Here is an 18,735-nt window from a genome sequence, read left to right on the forward strand (position 1 = left end):
GGAACTAGAGAGAAAAACAGGAGTGTTACTAGGACTGGACTTGCCCTTGGTGGGTGGGGGAACTGAAACAGGGGTCTGATCCCCACATTGGGGTAATTGTCTGAGTCAGAGGAGAAACAGTCAGGGCTGAAAGTGAAACAGCTGATCTGTAGCAGCCTAAATGGAATGAGAATCAGACAGTCCTTGCCATAGCCATACATTACCCCAGACAGGGACACAGGTCCCCTAGGAGGCACAGTGGCTGGGAGATGGAGCTTAGGGATTGTGGAGCAATCCCAGGGTGAGGGCTGCTGTTGACTGCAGAGAGAGGGACTGAGGGGATGTGAGGGAGGAGACTGTGGTTGGAAATGCCTGTGGAGGAAAGCCAGGCAGCCATGGAAGCAAGGCAATACTGCTGAGTCATCTGCAGGGGGTGGCACCATCACTATAACCTCTTCTCACCCTACATGCCAGCATCAGCAGCAGCTGAACAGTAGAAAGCCTGGCCCATCAAGCACCTGACAACAGAACTACAGAGTAGGACCCCAGGCAGTGAGACCCTTTAAATACCTGATGAGCTGAACAAGAGAAGGACCCCAGGCGAGGGAACCCTCTAAGTGCCTGAACAGGTGGAGCTATGGAGAAAGATTAACTAAAGAGGCTTTCTGATCGCCAGCTATCAGAGGCTCAAAAAAAGACTCTAATAGGGCCATAACTCCTGGGGCTGAGGCCATCCATGTCCCTGGGCGCTTGGTGCAGCCAGGGTCCCCGTGACCCAAGCAGCTGCACCACCTTCACGCTCAACCCTCACAGGGGCAGAGCTGCCACAGTGAAAAAAAAAAAAAAAAAAAAGTTTTGCATCTATGCATACAGGGTCACTTCGGTCATGTTCAGCTCTTTGTGACTCTGTGGACTGTGGCCTGCCAGGATTCTCTGTCATGGGGGTTTTCCAGGCAAGAATACTGGAGTGTACTGGCCAATACTGGTTGTCATATCCTTCTAGAGCACTATATCTACTACTTCCCAATCCGCCAACTCCCCTGAGTACCTGGTGCTGCCAGAACCACTGTGACCCAAGCAGCTGCACCACCTCCACAACTGGCCCTCACTGGGGCAGACCCAAGTCCTCCAGGGAAGCCTCAGGAACAAACCACTGTGGACGACCCCACATGCAGAGGTGGAAATAAAACCACAATTAAAACCCAGGGGCAGTGCATCTAAAGAAGACCTCAAACCTTTCCACCAGTTGTCCAAGCTGCAGATTAAATCCACACGATCAACTAGGCAGACTTTGTGTATTCGGAATATATAAAAGGACAGTAAGAGCTCCCACAAAAGAAAACACACTAGTTTTGATAGCTGTGGACATTGGAGGCAGAACACACAGGAATAGAACCAGATTAGAATCTGAGCTGCCCACATAGCAGGTCCAGAGTCCAGCACAGTGTTGGAAGGCATTTTAGGAAGTTGAGGTGAACTGTGACTCCCAGCGAAGGAAAGGATCCTGACAGCAGTGACTCAAGAAAAACATTTTTTATTCTTATGGTTTGACTTGTTCTGAAGTTTCCTTTGGATTTTTTTTGTTTTCTTTTCTATTTATTTTTCCTCCTCCACCCCCGACCCTCATTGTAGTTGTCAATTTTATTGGCACTATGAAATCTAATTAAGCTTTTGAGTTTTATTTTTTTATCACACTTTTTATTGTTGTTATAAATTTCTGCCTCTACTTCTGGCTTTTGCAGTTCTGTGAAGCTTTCTTTTTTTTTTTTTTGCTTCTTTCCTCTTTTTTTTTTTCTCTTTATTTAAACCTATTATTATTTTTACAACATTTATACGTTTGTTGGCTTTTTCCTACTGTTCTTTTCCCCTTGCAGTTAATCTTTAATGTACGTAAATCTTCTTTATCTACCCCTATTTTGCATACCTATTCTTGCTTTCTTTTCTTTCTTTCCTTTCTTCTCAACATATTTGTTAGTTTTGTTTTCATTGCTTTATTCCCTGGTTGGGACCTTGCTTTAGTTTTGTTTTCCAGTTTGTGCTTCATTAGTTTTGTTCTTAACTGGTAGATATATTTTTTGGTTTCCCTTGTTCTTCAGGTCCTGTTGTACCTTATTTTTGTTGCACTGTGTTGGTTTTGCTTATGGATATATATGTGTATATCCCATTATTTTAATTGTTATTTGCCTGATTTTGTAACTGCCATTCATCTGGGGTTCATCTTTGGCTTCTCATTTTTGGGTATGTGTTTTAATCTCACTTAATGCCATAACAAACCACGTGTGGAATCTTCGTTTCTGAACAGAGATCAAGACCTGAGCCTTTGGAGTGGGAGCATTGACTCCAAGACCCTAGACTACCAGAGAAATAACCCTAAGGAGTATCAAATAGAGAAAACTCACACAAAGTAAACCACTTGAATACAAGACCCAGCATCACCCAACCACCAGCACCACCCTGTATCTAAACAACAAATAAAACAAAAATACAAACCCAATCATCAACAGACAAGATTACCACCTCATTCAGCCTTGCCCATCAGAGGAAAAACAAACAAACAACAACAACAAAAAAAAAAAACAGCATAAATCTCACCCTATATGAAGCTTACACAAACCACTGCACCAACCTTAAGGGTGTAGAAACCAAAAGGAAGAAAGAATCCAACCCTGAAGCCTGAGAAAAGGAGATCTGAAACACAATAAGTTTAAAAAAATAATAATGAAGAGGCAGAGAAACACTGCACAAATGAAGGAACAAACTAGAAATATAGACGTCAAAATAAATGAAGAGGAAATAGGCAAACTACCTGAAAAAGAATTCAGAATAATGACAGTAAAGATGATCAAAAACCTTGAAAACAGAATGAAGAAAATGCACGAATCAATTAACAAAGACCTAGAAGAATTAAAGAATAAACATACAGAGACAAACAACAAAATTACTGAAATGAAAAATACTCTAGAAGGAATCAATAACAGAATATCTGAAGCAGAAGAACGATTCAGTGAGCTGAAAGATAAAATGGTGGAAATAACTTCTGAAAAGCAGAGTAAAGTAAAAGGAATGCAAAGAACGGAGGATAGTCTCAGAGACCTCTGGGATAATATCAAACACACCAACATTAGAATTATAGAGGTCCCAGAAGAAAAAGAGAAAAAGAAAGGTTATGAGAAAATTTTTGAAAAGATTATAGCTGAAAATTTCCCCAACGTGGAAATGGAAATAGTCAATCAAATCCAAGAGCCACAAAGAGTCCCACACAGGATAAACCCAAGGGGAAACACACCAAGACAAGTACTAATCAAACTAACAAAGATTAAACACAAAGAAAGAATATTAAATGCAGCAAGGGAAAAGCAACAAGTAATACACAAGGGAAACCCCATACAGTTAACAGCTGATCTTTCAACAGAAACTTTGCAGGCCAGAGTAAATGGCAGGATATATTTAAAGTACTGAAAGGGAAAAATCTACAACCACGATTACTGTACCCAGCAAGGATCTCATTCAACATTGATGGAGAAATCAAAAGCTTTTCAGACAGGCAAAAGTTAAGAGAACTCAGTAACAACAAACCAGCTTTACAACATATGTTTAAAGGGCATATTGTTAAGAAATACAAGAGAAGAATAAGATCTACAAAATCAAACCCCAAACAATTAAGAAAATGGCAATAAGACCATATATATCAATAATTACTTTAAATGTAAATGGATTAAATACTCCAACCAAAAGACACAGATAGCCTGAATGGATACAAAAACTAGACAAATATGTATGCTGTCCACAAGAAACACACTTCAGACCTAAAGACACATACAGACTGAAAGTGAGAGGATGGAAACATATATTCCATTCAAATGGAAAGCAAAAGAAAGCTGGAGTATCAATCCTCGTATCAGACAAAATAGATCTTAAAATAAAGAATATTACAAGAGATAAGGAAGGACATTACATAATGACCGAGGATCAATCCAAGAGGAAGACATAGTAATTGTAAATATCTATGCACCCAACACGGAGAAGGCAATGGCACCCCACTCCAGTACTCTTGCCTGGAAAATCCCATGGATGGAGGAGCCTGGAAGGCTGCAGTCCATGGGGTCGCTGAGGGTTGGATACGACTGAGCGTCTTCACTTTCACTTTTCACTTGCATGCATTAGAGAAGGAAATGGCAACCCACTCCAGTATTCTTGCCTGGAGAATCCCAGGGACAGGGGAGCCTGGTAGGCTGCCGTCTATGGGATCACACCAAGTCGTACATGACTGAAGCAACCTAGCAGCAGCAGCAGCATGCACCCAACATAGGAACACCTCAATACATAAGACAAACACTAACAGACATAAAAAGAGAAATTGACAGTAATACAATAATAGTAATAGACTCACCCCACTCACAGCAATGGACAGATCATCGAAACAGAAAATTAATAAGGAAACACAAGTCTTAAATGATACACTAGATGAAATAGATCTCATTGATATCTTCAGGACATTCCATCCAAACGCAGAAGAACACACCTTCTCAAGTGCATATAGAACATTCTCCAGGATAGACCATATCATGGATCACAAAGCAAACCTCAGTAAATGTAAGAAAAAATTGAAATTGTATCAAGCATCTTCTCCAACTACAACACTATGAGACTAGATATCAATTACATGGAAAAAGCTGTAAGAAACACAAACACATGGAAATTAAACACTATGTTTCTAAATAACCAAGAGGTTACTAAAGAAATCAAAAGGGAAATCAAAAAATTTCTAGAAACAAATGACAATGAAAACATGATAACTCAAAACCTATAGGATACAGCAAAAGCAGCTCTAAGAAGGAAGTATACAGAATACAATCCTACCTCAAGAAACAAGAAAAATATCAAATAGACAACCTAACTTTACACCTAAAACAACTGGAAAAAGAAGAACAACCCCAAATTAGAAGAAGGAAATAAATCATAAAGATCAGAGCAAAAATAAGAGAAAAAGCAATGGAAGAAACAATAGTACAGATTAATAAAATAAAAAGCTGGTTCTTTGAGAAGATAAAATTGACAAACCTTTAGCCACACTCATCAAGAAAAAAAGAGAGAAGAATCAGATCAAGAAAATTATAAATGAAAAAGGAGAGGTTACAACAGACAATACAGAAATACAAAGGATTATAAGAGACTATGATGAACAACTATATGGCAATAAAATGGATAACCTGGAAGAAATGGACGGATTCTTAGAAAAGTTCAATCTTCGTAGCCTGAACCAGGAAGCAATAGAAATTACGAACAACCCAATTACAAGCACTGAAATTGATGCTGTGATAAAAAAAAAAATCTCCCAAAAAACTAAAGCTCAGAATCAGATGGCTTCACAGGAAAATTCTATCAAACATTTAGAGAAGAGCTAATACCTATCCTTCTAAAACTCTTCCAAAAATTTGCAGAGAAAGGAATACTTCCAAACTCATTCTATGAGGCCACCATCAACTGATACCAAAGCCAAAACAACACACAAAAAAGAAAACTACAGGCCAATACCACTGATGAACATAGATGTAAATATCCTCAACAAAATTTTAGCAAACAATTCAGCAACACATCAAAAATTCATACACCATGATCAAGCTGGGGTTATTCAAAGAATGAAAGGATTCTTCAAAATACACAAATCAATCAATGTGATACACCATGTTAATACATTGAAAGATAAAAACTATATGATAATCACAATAGATGCAGAAAAAGCCTTTGACAAAATTCAGCACCTATTTATGATTAAAACTCTTCAAAAACTGGTCATAGAAGGGACCTAACTCAACAGAGTAAAGGCCATATATGATACTGCAGCTGCTGCTAAGTCGCTTTAGTCATGTCAGACTCTGTGCGACCCCATAGATGGCAGCCCACCAGGCTCCCCCGTGCCTGGGATTCTCCAGGCAAGAACACTGGAGTGGGTTGCCATTTCCTTCTCCAATGTATGAAAGTGAAAAGTGAAAGTCAAATTTCTCAGTAGTGTCCGACTCTTAGCAGCCCCACGGACTGCAGCCTACCAGGCTCCTCCATCCATAGGATTTTCCAGGCAAGAGTACTGGAGTGGGTTACCATTGCCTTCTCCCATATATGATAAGCCTACAGCAAACATTATTCTCATAGTTGAAAAACTGAAAGCACTCCCTCTAAGATCAGGAACAAGACAAGGGTGTCCATTTTTATCACTATTATTCAACATAGTTTTGGAAGTCCTAGCTATAGCAATCAGAGAAGAAAAAGAAATAAGAGGAATCCAGATCAGAAAAGAATAATTAAAGCTCTCACTGTTTGCAGAGCAAAACTAATACAATTTTGTAAAGTTTAAAAATCATTAAAAAAAAAAAAAAAAAAAAAAAAACCTAAAGATACTATCAGAAAGTTATTAGAGCTAATCAGTAAATTTAGCAAAGTCACAGGATACAAAATTAATACACAGAAATCACTTGCATTTCTATATACTAACAATCAGAAAGAGAAATTAAGGAATCAATCCCATTCACCATTGCAACAAAAAGAAGTAAATATCTAGGAATAAACTTATCTAAGAAGACAAAAGAACTGTACACGGAAAATTATAAGGCACTGCTGAAAGAAATAAAATATGACAAAAAAAGATCTAAATGTAAGGCCAGAAACTATAAAACTCTGAAAGGAAAACTTAGGCAGAACATTTGATGACATAAATCAAAGCAAGATCCTCTATGACCCACCTCCTAGAGTAATGGAAATAAAAACAAAAGTAAACAAGTGGGACCATATTAAACTTAAAAGCTTTTGCACAGCAAAGGAAACTATAAGCAAGGTGAAAAGACATCACACAGAATGGGAGAAAATAATAGTAAATGAAACAGCTGACAAAGAATTAATTTCCAAAATATACAAGGAGCTCATACAACCCAATCAAAAAGTGGGAAAAAGACCTAAACAGACATTTTTCCAAATAAGACATACAGATGGCTAACAAACACAAGAAAAGATCCTCAATATCACTTATTATTACAGAAATGCAAATCAAAACTACAATGAGATATCACCTCACACCTGTCAGAATGGCCATCATCAAAAAGTCTACAAACAATAAATACCGGAGAGGGTGTAGAGAAAAGGGAATGCTCTTGTATTTTTGGTGGGGATGTAAACTGACCCAGCCACTATGAAAGACAGTATAGAGATTCCTTAAAAAACTAGGAATAAAACCATCACATGACCCAGCAATCCCACTCCTAGGCATATACGCTGAGGTAACCAAAATTGAAAAAGATACATGTATCCCATTGTTCATTGCAGCACTATTTAAAATAGCTAAAACATGGAAGCATCCTAGATGTCCATCGACAGATGAATGGATAAAAATGTTGTAATACATATGCACAATGGTATGTTAGTCATAGAAAGGAATGAATTTAAGTCAGTTCTAAAGAGGTGGATGAACCTAGATCCTATTATACAGAGTGGAGTAAGTCAGAAAGAGAAAGATAAATATTATATACTAATGCATATATACAGAATCTAGAAAAATGGTACTGAAGAATTTATTTGCAGGGCAGCAGTGGAGAAACAGACATAGAGAATAGACTTATGGACATTGGGAGAGGGGAGGAGGGGGTGAGATGTATGGAAAGAGTAACATGGAAACTTACATTACCATATGTAAAATAGATAGCCCACAGGAATTTGCTGTATGGCTCAGGAAACTTAAACAGTGGCTCTGTAACAACCTAGAGGGGTGGGATGGGAAGGGAGATGGGAGGGAATCTCAAAAGGGAGGGGATATATGTATGACTACGGCTGAGGTTTGACAGAAAAGGCCAATTCATGTTGAAGTTTGACAGAAAACAACAAACTTCTGTAAACCAATTATCCTTCAATTAAAAATCAATAAATTTTTTAAAATGTACTTACTATATGCTTTTGAATTCAGTAGCTCCATAAACAATAAGGAATCTTACGAAAGTTGATTACTTTAAATTTTTAAGATAAAATTGTAAGTGCCTTGGGGGAAATACTGCTCTATTAGATCTATTAGTATTCTAAGCATAACAAAGTATGAAAAATATAGCCAGCACATATGCTTTAAATGCTGAATATATAAAAACAATACAAAGTAACACTGAAACTACAGTCAAAAATATTCAGTTGAATTACCAATATATTGATATGTTAATTTAATCTATTTGAGATGACCACCATTGGGGAGTATAAGATGTCTGATGTGTACTCAGGGAAGTAATTTCAGATGTACACCTAAGTCAGACAGTATTTAAATTGCTTAGTTAGGAAAAAGCCACTGTCATTGCATATGCCTGCTTTTCTGTGATAACAAAAGACTCTAAAATCTCAGGGCTTAACAATGTGCTTTATTTCTTATCTATGGTATGTGTTTGCACCTGCAGATCAGCTGTGACTCAGCTCCACACATCTTCTTCATGATGCCGTAGGTAAAGAAGTCCCTATTACAGTCATGCTAGCTTCATGGCTTCCCTTGTGGCTCAGCTGGTAAAGAATCTACCTGCAATGTGGGAGAACTTGGTTCAATCCCTGGGTTGGGAAGGAAAGGCTATCTATCCCAGTATTCTGGCCTGGAGAATTTCATAGACTGTATGGTCCACGGGGTTGCAAAGAGTCAGACAGGACTGAGCAACTTTCACTTTCACTTAGCTTCATGGCAGGAGGAAAGCCTAAGAGAAGTAACATGCGATTCTTCTTGAAGCTTGACTTCAGTACAGTGTATATTACATTTTCTTATCTTCCCATAGCCAGAGAGAGTCAGATCATCAGTTGAGTTTAGTTGCTTAAACCTTCTACTGGAACCACCACACTTCACATGGCAGTGAGCCATGAGTATAACCTCTTAAAGGGAGGCGAGATAAATATTTGTGAAAAACTATACATAGGCATTGAGAAATATAGTAAGTAATTAATAGAGGGAGTTAAGAAAAAAAATATCCTTAATATTTGGTATTGCTGGCCTTATAAGCCAGCAAGGATATATTTTAACTAATTGTTAATGTGTTGGAAGAGAAAAAAATGCAAGGGAAAATCTGCAAAGAGCCAACATCAGAGCAAAGAGGAGAACATCTTCCAAGAAATCAGTGAATGTGAAGAAGCTGTTGACTGGAATATTTGGTTGGAACTTCAATATACTTTGAGGTGAAAGGGGTTGAAAGAGGTCCACAATGAATTTTATCAAGGATAAAATAATTTTACCAAGGATAAAAATTAGTAGCAAATAAGAGAGAGGCATGCATTATAAATTGGAGAGAAAAAGTATATAATTCACCAAATACTATAATTGAACAAAAATAAGATAATGTGGATAAAATTACTAATTTATGCAACTTCAAAGTTTTCATTGAAACAACTTCAAGGGATTTTATAACAGATAAATAATAAAGGATAGTTTTAGAGAGGGCTCAAGTTTTAAAAGGAGCTGGTAAGCAGGGCAAGAGTCAATAAGCCTGGAGAATAATGATTTTTCTGACTATATAAAAAGGCAAAATGTGAGAGAAAAGCACAGTCATCTGGTGGCATTAGTGAATGCATTCCCTTGACAGGGTCCAACTGAATCATCCAGAAGGTAAATAAATCAATGGTTGATTTTGTGAACACTTATTTTGGAAAACAGTGGTTCTGGTAGTTCTAAGATATGGGAGCTTGTGACCATAACAGGGAAAAATGACTAATAAGAAGAACTGGAGATAAAAGTGATATTCAAGCAAAGAAGGTCAGATTAGTATGTGAGAAGAAAAGTAGGATGTGGAAGAAGGGTGATTAATCTGGAGAAGGTCAGTGTGATGCAGTCACAAAAGGACATTACGTACATGATTGATGTGAACTGCACAAAAGAACACATATATTCTTTTGTGTCTTTACGAGCCCTGTAATAATAAGTGTGCTGCTGCTGCTAAGTCATTTCAGTCGTGTGCGACCCCATAGACAGCAGCCCGCCAGGCTCTGCTGTCCCTGAGATTCTACAGGAAAGAACACTGGAGTGGGTTGCCATTTCCTTCTCCAATCCATGACAGTGAAAGTGAAGTTGCTCAGTCATGTCCGACTCTTCAGGAACCCTTGGACTGCAGCCTACTAGGCTCCTCCATCCATGGGATTTTCCAGGCAAGAGTGCTGGAGTGGGTTGCCATTGCCTTCTCCGGAATAATAAGTGTAGATAAAGAAATAAACATTCCAGTTTGAATGTAGATCACAATAGACTTGATGATTCAAACTTTGTTAATTGGACCCACTTATACCTAAATAATCCTTCCTTTAAAATAAATGTCATCACATTCAAACTATCACAGATAATCTAATGTGGAAATAGAACATTTGTAAATGTATTAAAAGAAATCACAACAGCAGAATGGATAATAAAAGCTTAATATGCTACATCTTCCAGATGACATTTCCTTTTTATCATAAGTCTCAAAATAGTGTTTTAGTATTAAAAATATATGCATAATATTACATATGTGCTGAGTTTCTCAGTCATGTCCAACTCTTAGCAGCCCCATGGACTGTATGTAGCCTTCCAGGCTCCTCTGTCCATGGAATTTTCCAGGCAAGAATATTGGTGTGGGTTTCCATTTCCTACTCTAGAAATTTACATAAACATACATATATAACAGAGGCTTCCCAGGTGACTCATTGGTAAAACAAAAAAATTCACCTGCCAACACAGAAGCTGCAGGAGATGTAGGTTCAGTCCTTGGGTCCGGAAGATCCCCTGGAAGAGGAAAGGTCAACCCACTCCAGTATTTTTGCTGGGATAACCCCATGGACAGAGGAGTCAGGTGGGCTACAGTCCATGGTGTCACAAAGAGTCAGACATGACTAAGCCTCAGCATACACACACACACATATATAACATACAATCATAGTACATATTTATATAGTGCTTCCTATAAACTTAATCCTTTTAAAAAAACTTTACACGTCTTAACTATTGTTGTAACCCCCATTTTCATAAGAATATACTGAGCACAAGGTCTTGCCAATGACAAAAAACACAAAATTTCCTACCTTAAATTCTTTCAGAAACAAAGCATGGTAGACAGTTAAGTCAACTAATTAAGAAACTAAATAACCACTTAAGTTACCTTTGCTGATTGTATATAATAAAGAGAGAAAAGTATTAGAAATGCTCATAAATAAAAATACAAAAATATAGATATATATTAATATATAGAGATACAAACATAGTACACATTTCCGTATTTAAACAATTATTCCTCATCTTCACTAAAATCTTCCTCAAAACCTCCACTGACTATAGTAGTCTCAATAAATAATAGACTTTACACATCAGAAAAAAAAAAAAAAAAAGCTCTGAAAATCTTCTCTTGAAAGGCCTGGCACTTTGGCCTCACCCTAGAGCATGTGCAGTTTCTACCTACTTCCCTAGTTTTCTGGTCTATTCCATTATTTTATCCATGAAACTGAAAGTGAAAATGCCAGTCACTCAGTTGTGTTTGACTCTTTGTGACTGCATGGACTGAAGCCTGCCAGGCTCCTCGGTCCATGGAATTCTCCAGGCAAGAATACTGGAGTGGGTAGCCATTCCCTTCTCCAGGAGATCTTTCCAACCCAGGGAGGGAACCTGCTGCTGCTGCTGCTAAGTCCCTTCAGTCTTGTCCGACTCTGTGTGACCCCACAGATGGCAGCCCACCAGGCTCCCCCATCCCTGGGATTCCCCAGGCAAGAACATTGGAGTGGGTTGCCGTTTCCTTCCCCAATGCAGGAAAGTGAAAAGTGAAAGTGAAGTCGCTCAGTCGTGTCTGACTCTTCGAGACCCCATGGACTGCAGCCCACCAGGCTCATCTGTCCATGGGATTTTCCAGGCAAGAGTACTGGAGTGGGGTGCCATTGCCTTCTCTGAGGAGGGAACCTAGGTATCCTAAATATCAATTAATTATAGATTTACGGAATAAGAGAAAAAATCATTGATTTAATATTCTTTTTATCTTTCAGCATGAAATCTGTGGTTAAACTACTTTCACTCCAGGAAAGGAAAAACCAAAAAACTCTTTTTGATCTATTCCTGGTGTTGTTTCCAAATCTCTTTAAAAAAAAAAAAAAAAGTGGAGAGATAGCTCATGGTGGAAGGAGCATAGGATAAGGAAGAAGACATTGATTAATTTTTCAGTCTCCCAGTCCCAAGTGATAGAAAACTCATGGCTAACTCTTTAAATTCATATTCTGTCCATTCCAAAAGGAATAAGTTACATTTTGGCAATAGATTATGTGATGATGGTTGTTTCTAACTCAGTTTAAAAGACCGGAATTTGTTCAGAAGAACAAATCAAAGTACATTTGTGTAGTGTTACTAATAGAATTTCCATTTAGCTAAAGCACAGGTTACCCAGACTGAATGATTAGGGAAGGTAGCTGATGATCAGCTTCCTATAGGAAGCATAGGCACAGCTTCCTATGCCATGAAGAATGTTTCTGATTTTGTCTTGAAAGTAAAGGGAAATACTAATAATTTTAAGTATTGGAAGGTTGGTAAGATAGAAAAGTTGAAATTGTAAGATTAAGAGCAGAGAAAACAAATAGCGGTCACTCAAGAAAAATTAAAAAAAAATTGGAAAGGGCAGCACTCTTATGGAAAGCATGATTGGAAAAGCAGTGTATATTTGATAGATGTTAAAGAAATACAGTGTGCACCTTGGTGACCCATTCGATTCGCAAAGTGGAGATAATTAGGATAACATTAACATATTACTGGCCTCACAGAATAGTATGTTAATACAAGCAGGCAGTATAGTAAAAGAAGCCAAATTTGGAGGAAGAGATGTCAAAAATTTAGTTATTAATGTCCATTAAGATTCCAAAGGGTAACAATGCATTTAATTATACATTAGGGAAAACCTGTAAATACTGTTAATTAGATTAGTTTAAGCAAGTAACCCCTTTACTATATTTCATTTGACATTGTTTCAACAACTATAAAACCAGCAAAAGGCAACTACTCCCTAATAGACTCTTTGTAAAAGAGGATAACAATATTAAATAAGTCACAGATCTTGCCCTTGAGGGGCTTTCCAAGTGGCATAGAGGTAAAGAACCTGCCTGCCAATGAAGGAGACATAAGAGACGAGGGCTCAATCCCTGGCTTGGGAAGATCCCTTAGAGGGGGGCATGCCAACCCACAATCTATTCCAGTATTCTTGTCTAGAGAATCTCATGGTTAGAGATGACTGGTGGGCTACAGTCCATAGGGTTGCAAACAGTCAGGCACAACTGAAGCGACTTAGCATACATGCTTGCCCTTGAGGCTATAGTGCAGCCACAGACTCTATATTATAGGTGAGGCAACTTCCTCCAGGGATAGCGGAGGTTTATCAGTCTTAAGTGCTGTGTTGCCCTTTTAATAAACATTTTGCTAAATGCAACAATAAAATACATACAAATTATTCTCTGCTTACCATTAACAATAACAATGATATCACGGAAGTCAATTTCTCCCCTAGCCTCCACTCTTCCTTCACACCTGTATATACCTTCATCACTTTTATTGATGTTGAGAATCTGCAGATTATTGTTGGCTAACATAGCGAACCGATCTGGAAAGTAAGCAAAGAAGAGGAAACAATATCAGTAATTGAAGGCAGAGTCCAGCATGCTCTAAATTGCTAAGTATTAAAATATGGTACTTGTCTGACACTATCCAACTTTTCATCAACAAACAAATTTCAATTTGAAAGTAAAATGTAATTTCATGACTTCAATTTTTCCACTCTACAACTGCCTTGTTACACCTTTTTGTGAAAATACATTCAAGAGTTTATTTCCACATAAAATGGTTAAGCTATTATTTTCCCCTTGGTACTCTGAATGCAGAAAAGATACACAAAAGAACAAAGCTGAGGGATTAGATATTACAGACAAGAAGATATTTTGACTGCAAATATATAGCAACTTGGGGATGGAAATGGGTTAGAGAATTGCTTGAATATCCTTCCTCACACAATAATTAAACCAATAATTGCACATATCCTGAGGAGGAAGCTAAATATATAATACTATTCAAGTCAGGTAGAGGACATATAAAATGATCATATCTCAGATTTATTTGAAATATTTTTTTCTATATCCAAGATAATCCATTTTAGGAAGGAATACATTAGACTTTGTCACTTTTATCTCAAGATTCCATTTTATGTGTGAGTGTATGCACATGCATATGTACAAAAATAGCTGTTATCGGGCATGCATTAGGTGATTGCTTGAAGTACTCTGGCTAGCCTAAGCAGCATCTCAGCCTGACCGTATTTTCCATAATGCCTGGTCTTAAGTTTTACTCATCATGATTTTGTTGCAGTCTTAAGAACTTTTCCCTTGTTATCAAGTAAAGAACATTATTATATCCTGTTCTATTTTGAAACATGTTATAAAGGCAGTATTCTAAATTTCAGTAATTAATTCATCCATAGATAACATCAGACATGATGTTTGCTAAGTACTGTATTTGAGCACATGGATGGATAAGAGAAACACATCCTCGACCCATTTAGACCTTTTGGTAAGGCAGAAATATCTTTAAGATACCCACTTATGGATATATACTGTTAAAGAGTATTTCTGGGGGCACTTCCAGTATTTATTACTCTTCCCCCATTTGCTGGCTTAATAGACATGTTAGGACAAACAAAGAAGTCACATGAGAAAGTAGTCTCCCAGCATCCCTCAACCTGGATCACTGAATGAATGCAATGGGTACAATGCTTGTCTCTCATCCTACAACCCATTGGCCTTCACATGAGTAAGAAACTGCTGTGATATGAAGCCATTCATATTTCGTGTTCATTTTTCATAGCAATTCCTTAAGTCATAGTAGAAGTTTGAGCTTTAAATACAAATAAGGAAATTATTAGACTATATTAAAACAGGTAAGAATGTGGTAATTGATTGTCTAAAAGACAGGTAATAAGGAAAGAAAATTTGGAGATTCTGAAGCTGCCTCAGAGAGAAAATACCAATTATTAAGCTACATATATATAATTTTCAGTTCAGAAGGTTTAAACATTCCCAAAATGTCTATTTCATCTTTTGGTTGACCTTGAGATGACATACAAAAATGTTTATACAGATGCTTTTTCCTGGGAAATTTTCTCACCAAAGAAGAGACTGAAGAGAAAGAAAGGCAATCAGCAGGAAATACAATTTATAGTAAGGACTGGAGGAACTCAGAACTCCTAAAACATCATGACATTCCAAAGCAAATTTTAAAAATATTCTATTCAAGTGTGTTGCTGGAAATTAGAATGAGACCTATACAAAATAGATGCTAATGACCCAGACAACCACAATGGTGTGATCACTCACCTTGAGCCAGACATCCTAGAATATGAAGTCAAGTGGGCCTTAGAAAGCATCACTATGAACAAAGCTAGTGGAGGTGATGGAATTCCAGTTGAGCTATTTCAAATCCTGAAAGATGATGCTGTGAAAGTGCTGCACTCAACATGCCAGCAAATTTGGAAAACTCAGCAGTGGACACAGGACTGGAAAAGGTCAGTTTTCATTACAATCACAAAGAAAGTCAATTCCAAAGAATGCTCAAACTACCGCACAATTGCACTCATCCTATATGCTAGTAAAGTAATGCTCAAAATTCTCCAAGAGAGGCTTCAACAGTACGTGAACTGTGAACTCCCAGATGTTCAAGCTGGATTTAGAAAAGGCAGAGGAACAAGAGATCAAATTGCCATCATCTGTTGGATCATAGGAAAAGCAAGAGAATTTCAGAAAAACATCTACTTCTGCTTCACTGAATATGCTAAAGCCTTTGACTGTGTGGATCACAATAAACTATGGAAAATTCTTAAAGAGATGGGAATATCAGACCACCTCATCTGGCTCCATAGAAATCTGTATGCCGGTCAAGAAGCAACAGTTAGAACGAGACATGGAACAATGGACTGGTTCCAAATAGGGAAAGGAGTATGTCAAGGCTGTATATTGTCACTCTGCTTATTTAACTTACATGCAGAGTAGTATATCAAGCAAAATGCTGAGCTGGATGAAGCACAAGCTAGAATCAAGACTGTGGGAGAAATATTAATAACCTCAGATATGCAGATGACACCACCCTTATGGCAGAAAGCAACAAGGAACTAAAGAACCTCTTAATGAAAGTGAAAGACGAGAGTGAAAAAGCTGGTCTACAACTCAACATTCAAAAAACTAAGATCATGGTATCTGGTCCCATCACTTCACGCCAAACAGTTGGGGAAACAATGACAGACTTTATTTTCTTGGGCTCCAAAATCACTGCAGATGATGACTGCAGCCATGAAATTAAAAGACGTTTGCTCCTTGGAAGAAAAGCTATGACCAACCTAGACAGCATATTAAAAGGCAAAGACATTACTTTGCCAAGAAAGGGCCATCTAGTCAAAGCTATGGTTTCTCCAGTAGTCATGTATGGATGTGAGAGTTGGACCATGAAGAAAGCTGAGTGCCATAGAATTGATGCTTTTGAACTGTAGAGTTGGAGAAGACTCTTTGAGAGTCCCTTGGACTGCAAGGAGATCAGACCATTCAATCCTAAAGGAAATCAGTCCTGAGTATTCATAGGAAGGACTGATGATGAAGCTAAAGCTCCAATCTTTGACCACCTGATGTAAAGAGCCTACTCATTAGAAAAGCCTCTGATGCTGGGAAAGATTAATGGCAGGAGGAGAAAGGGATGGCAGAGGATGAGATGGTTGGATTACATTACCGACTCGATGGACATGAGTCTGAGCAAGATCTGGAATTTGGTGATGGACACGGAAGCCTGGCATGCTGCAGTCCATGTGGTCATAAAGAATCAGACACAACTGAGTGACTGAACTGAACTGAACAAAAGATGTTTGAAGAAAGCACTACTTGAGTCATTCATGAGTAACTGGATATTGGGAGTATTTAACTATTAAAGACGATCTATTTATTTCATTTAAGACTTCCAAACATTCATTATTGCAGAAAGGAAATAAAGGAAATCATAATATTCAATAAGGTGTCTGCTTTATGTTTCTTTAAGCAGGTTATTTTATAAGTCTTCTTTTCTTCTCATTCTACAGCAACTGAATGGTTTGTCACATCTACTCTTATGCCTTCAATCAATATTTTGATGATTCAATTTTTCTTCAGACCAGATGGTCCCCGTGATTCCACAATTGTTTCAGTCATCTAGATATATACACTTAGAAGAACTGTAAATAATTCAATTTTGGTATGTGCAAAATTTGGTTATCTCCACCTAAAATTACTCCCCAACTCTGTCTTTAGAGATCTTTACATTGAGCTAGATGCCGAAGGCAAATTCTTTGAATCATCTTTGATTTCTGCAGTACCCTCAATCTGCATATCCAATTAAATCCATATCCTATCACTTCTCCCTTTATCACTTCTTAGTCTAAAATTTCCTTTTCCCTCAGCAATTATTTCCTTCAGATTTGAGCAATTCTCTTTGCCTGAAGCTTTGCCTTGACTCTCATCCAATTCATTTTCCTCACTGAAACACTAATGTCCTTCTCAATACATATTAGCTCATGTCACTGTCTTAATTAAAACCCTCTAGTGATGTCACCTTTGGATAAATTCTAAAAGCCTCAATAGAGATGTCAAGGCCATGTAGAAATGGCTCAACCTTCTCTTCCAGATTCCTTTCCTATTAGTCTTTACTTACAAATCCTAGTTGTATTTATCTGTTATTATAAGTATTCTAGTTGCACTTATTCGTGAAGTTTAGTTATAATGAACAATTCAGTTCTGGAACATGCCACTCATGCTTTCACCTCTGAGCTACTGCATATGATGTTCTCTCCATTTGAAAAGTCCCCACCAGTCTTTAGCTGGTTAATACCTTTTCATCTTTAAAGGTTGCTTTTTACTGTCAGCAGGCATTTTGGATACTTCCCTCTGCCCTAACTGATTCAAGTGCTCTTTCCTTATCATCCTCTATTACCGCACTTTCCCTATCATATACCTCAACAATCTTGTTTTCACAATTCATCCACTGATACTTTTTCTAGAGTACTAACATATTAAGGGCACTAGATTAGTTCATCTTTTTAACTATGAATCACCATCACTTAGGACAATAGATAAGTGCAAAATAACTGTTGAATGACTTTTTATTAATATACTGGGAGTAGATTTCATATTTTATTTTTCTGAGCAAGATGATTTTATCCATAGCTTTTGATGCAAAACTGGTACTTTATTAGAAAATGTTCAAAGCATATAGGAAGTTTCAGAGCTAGCTTTCAGAATGGTTAAGAATGAATGGGCAACTCCGATAATGTACTCTTCCATCAGGGTTGACACTAAAAGTCAACATATTCAACTTTCTAACAAAATGTGACACTATCACTTTACTACCTAAATGCTTGGATTCTCTTATGGATTTCTTTCAACAAACAACATGGAACATCTTCACTTCAAGTAGTCTGGAGAGTATTACTTCTGCATATTTGTCAAACAGCTGCTATCAAAAGCATGGTTAATAAATCAACATTTCCAAACCTTCATTGTTTCATATGGATACTTTAAACTTTACTCCTGTGCCAAGTTAAGGCTTCAGGAAGTTAGCTGGACACATTGCATTATTCTAAATCCCCATATATGTTCCATTCATGATTATAAATCTAAATTTATTTCATTGGTTTTGTTAAAAGAATCATACATATATAAAAATCTGAAGAATATTACTTCTTATAAATTCACTATAAATGTAAAAATTGT

The 18,735-nt window shown here is 37.4% G+C and overlaps 1 protein-coding gene across 2 annotated transcripts in view; it reads right to left on the reverse strand.

The window, feature by feature from the left end:
- The window catches only part of NCAM2 (neural cell adhesion molecule 2), a 568,041-nt gene that overhangs the window by 211,980 nt on the left and 337,326 nt on the right, over window positions 1-18,735 (reverse strand). For both annotated transcript variants that reach the window (XM_005895596.2, XM_070367501.1), the window contains exon 5: window positions 13,428-13,565. In XM_005895596.2, the coding sequence (XP_005895658.2) occupies window positions 13,428-13,565 (138 nt within the window). The remainder of the gene's footprint in view (window positions 1-13,427; window positions 13,566-18,735) is intronic.

This window comes from Bos mutus, chromosome 1 (assembly GCF_027580195.1).
Source record: "Bos mutus isolate GX-2022 chromosome 1, NWIPB_WYAK_1.1, whole genome shotgun sequence".
NCBI lineage: Eukaryota > Metazoa > Chordata > Mammalia > Artiodactyla > Bovidae > Bos > Bos mutus.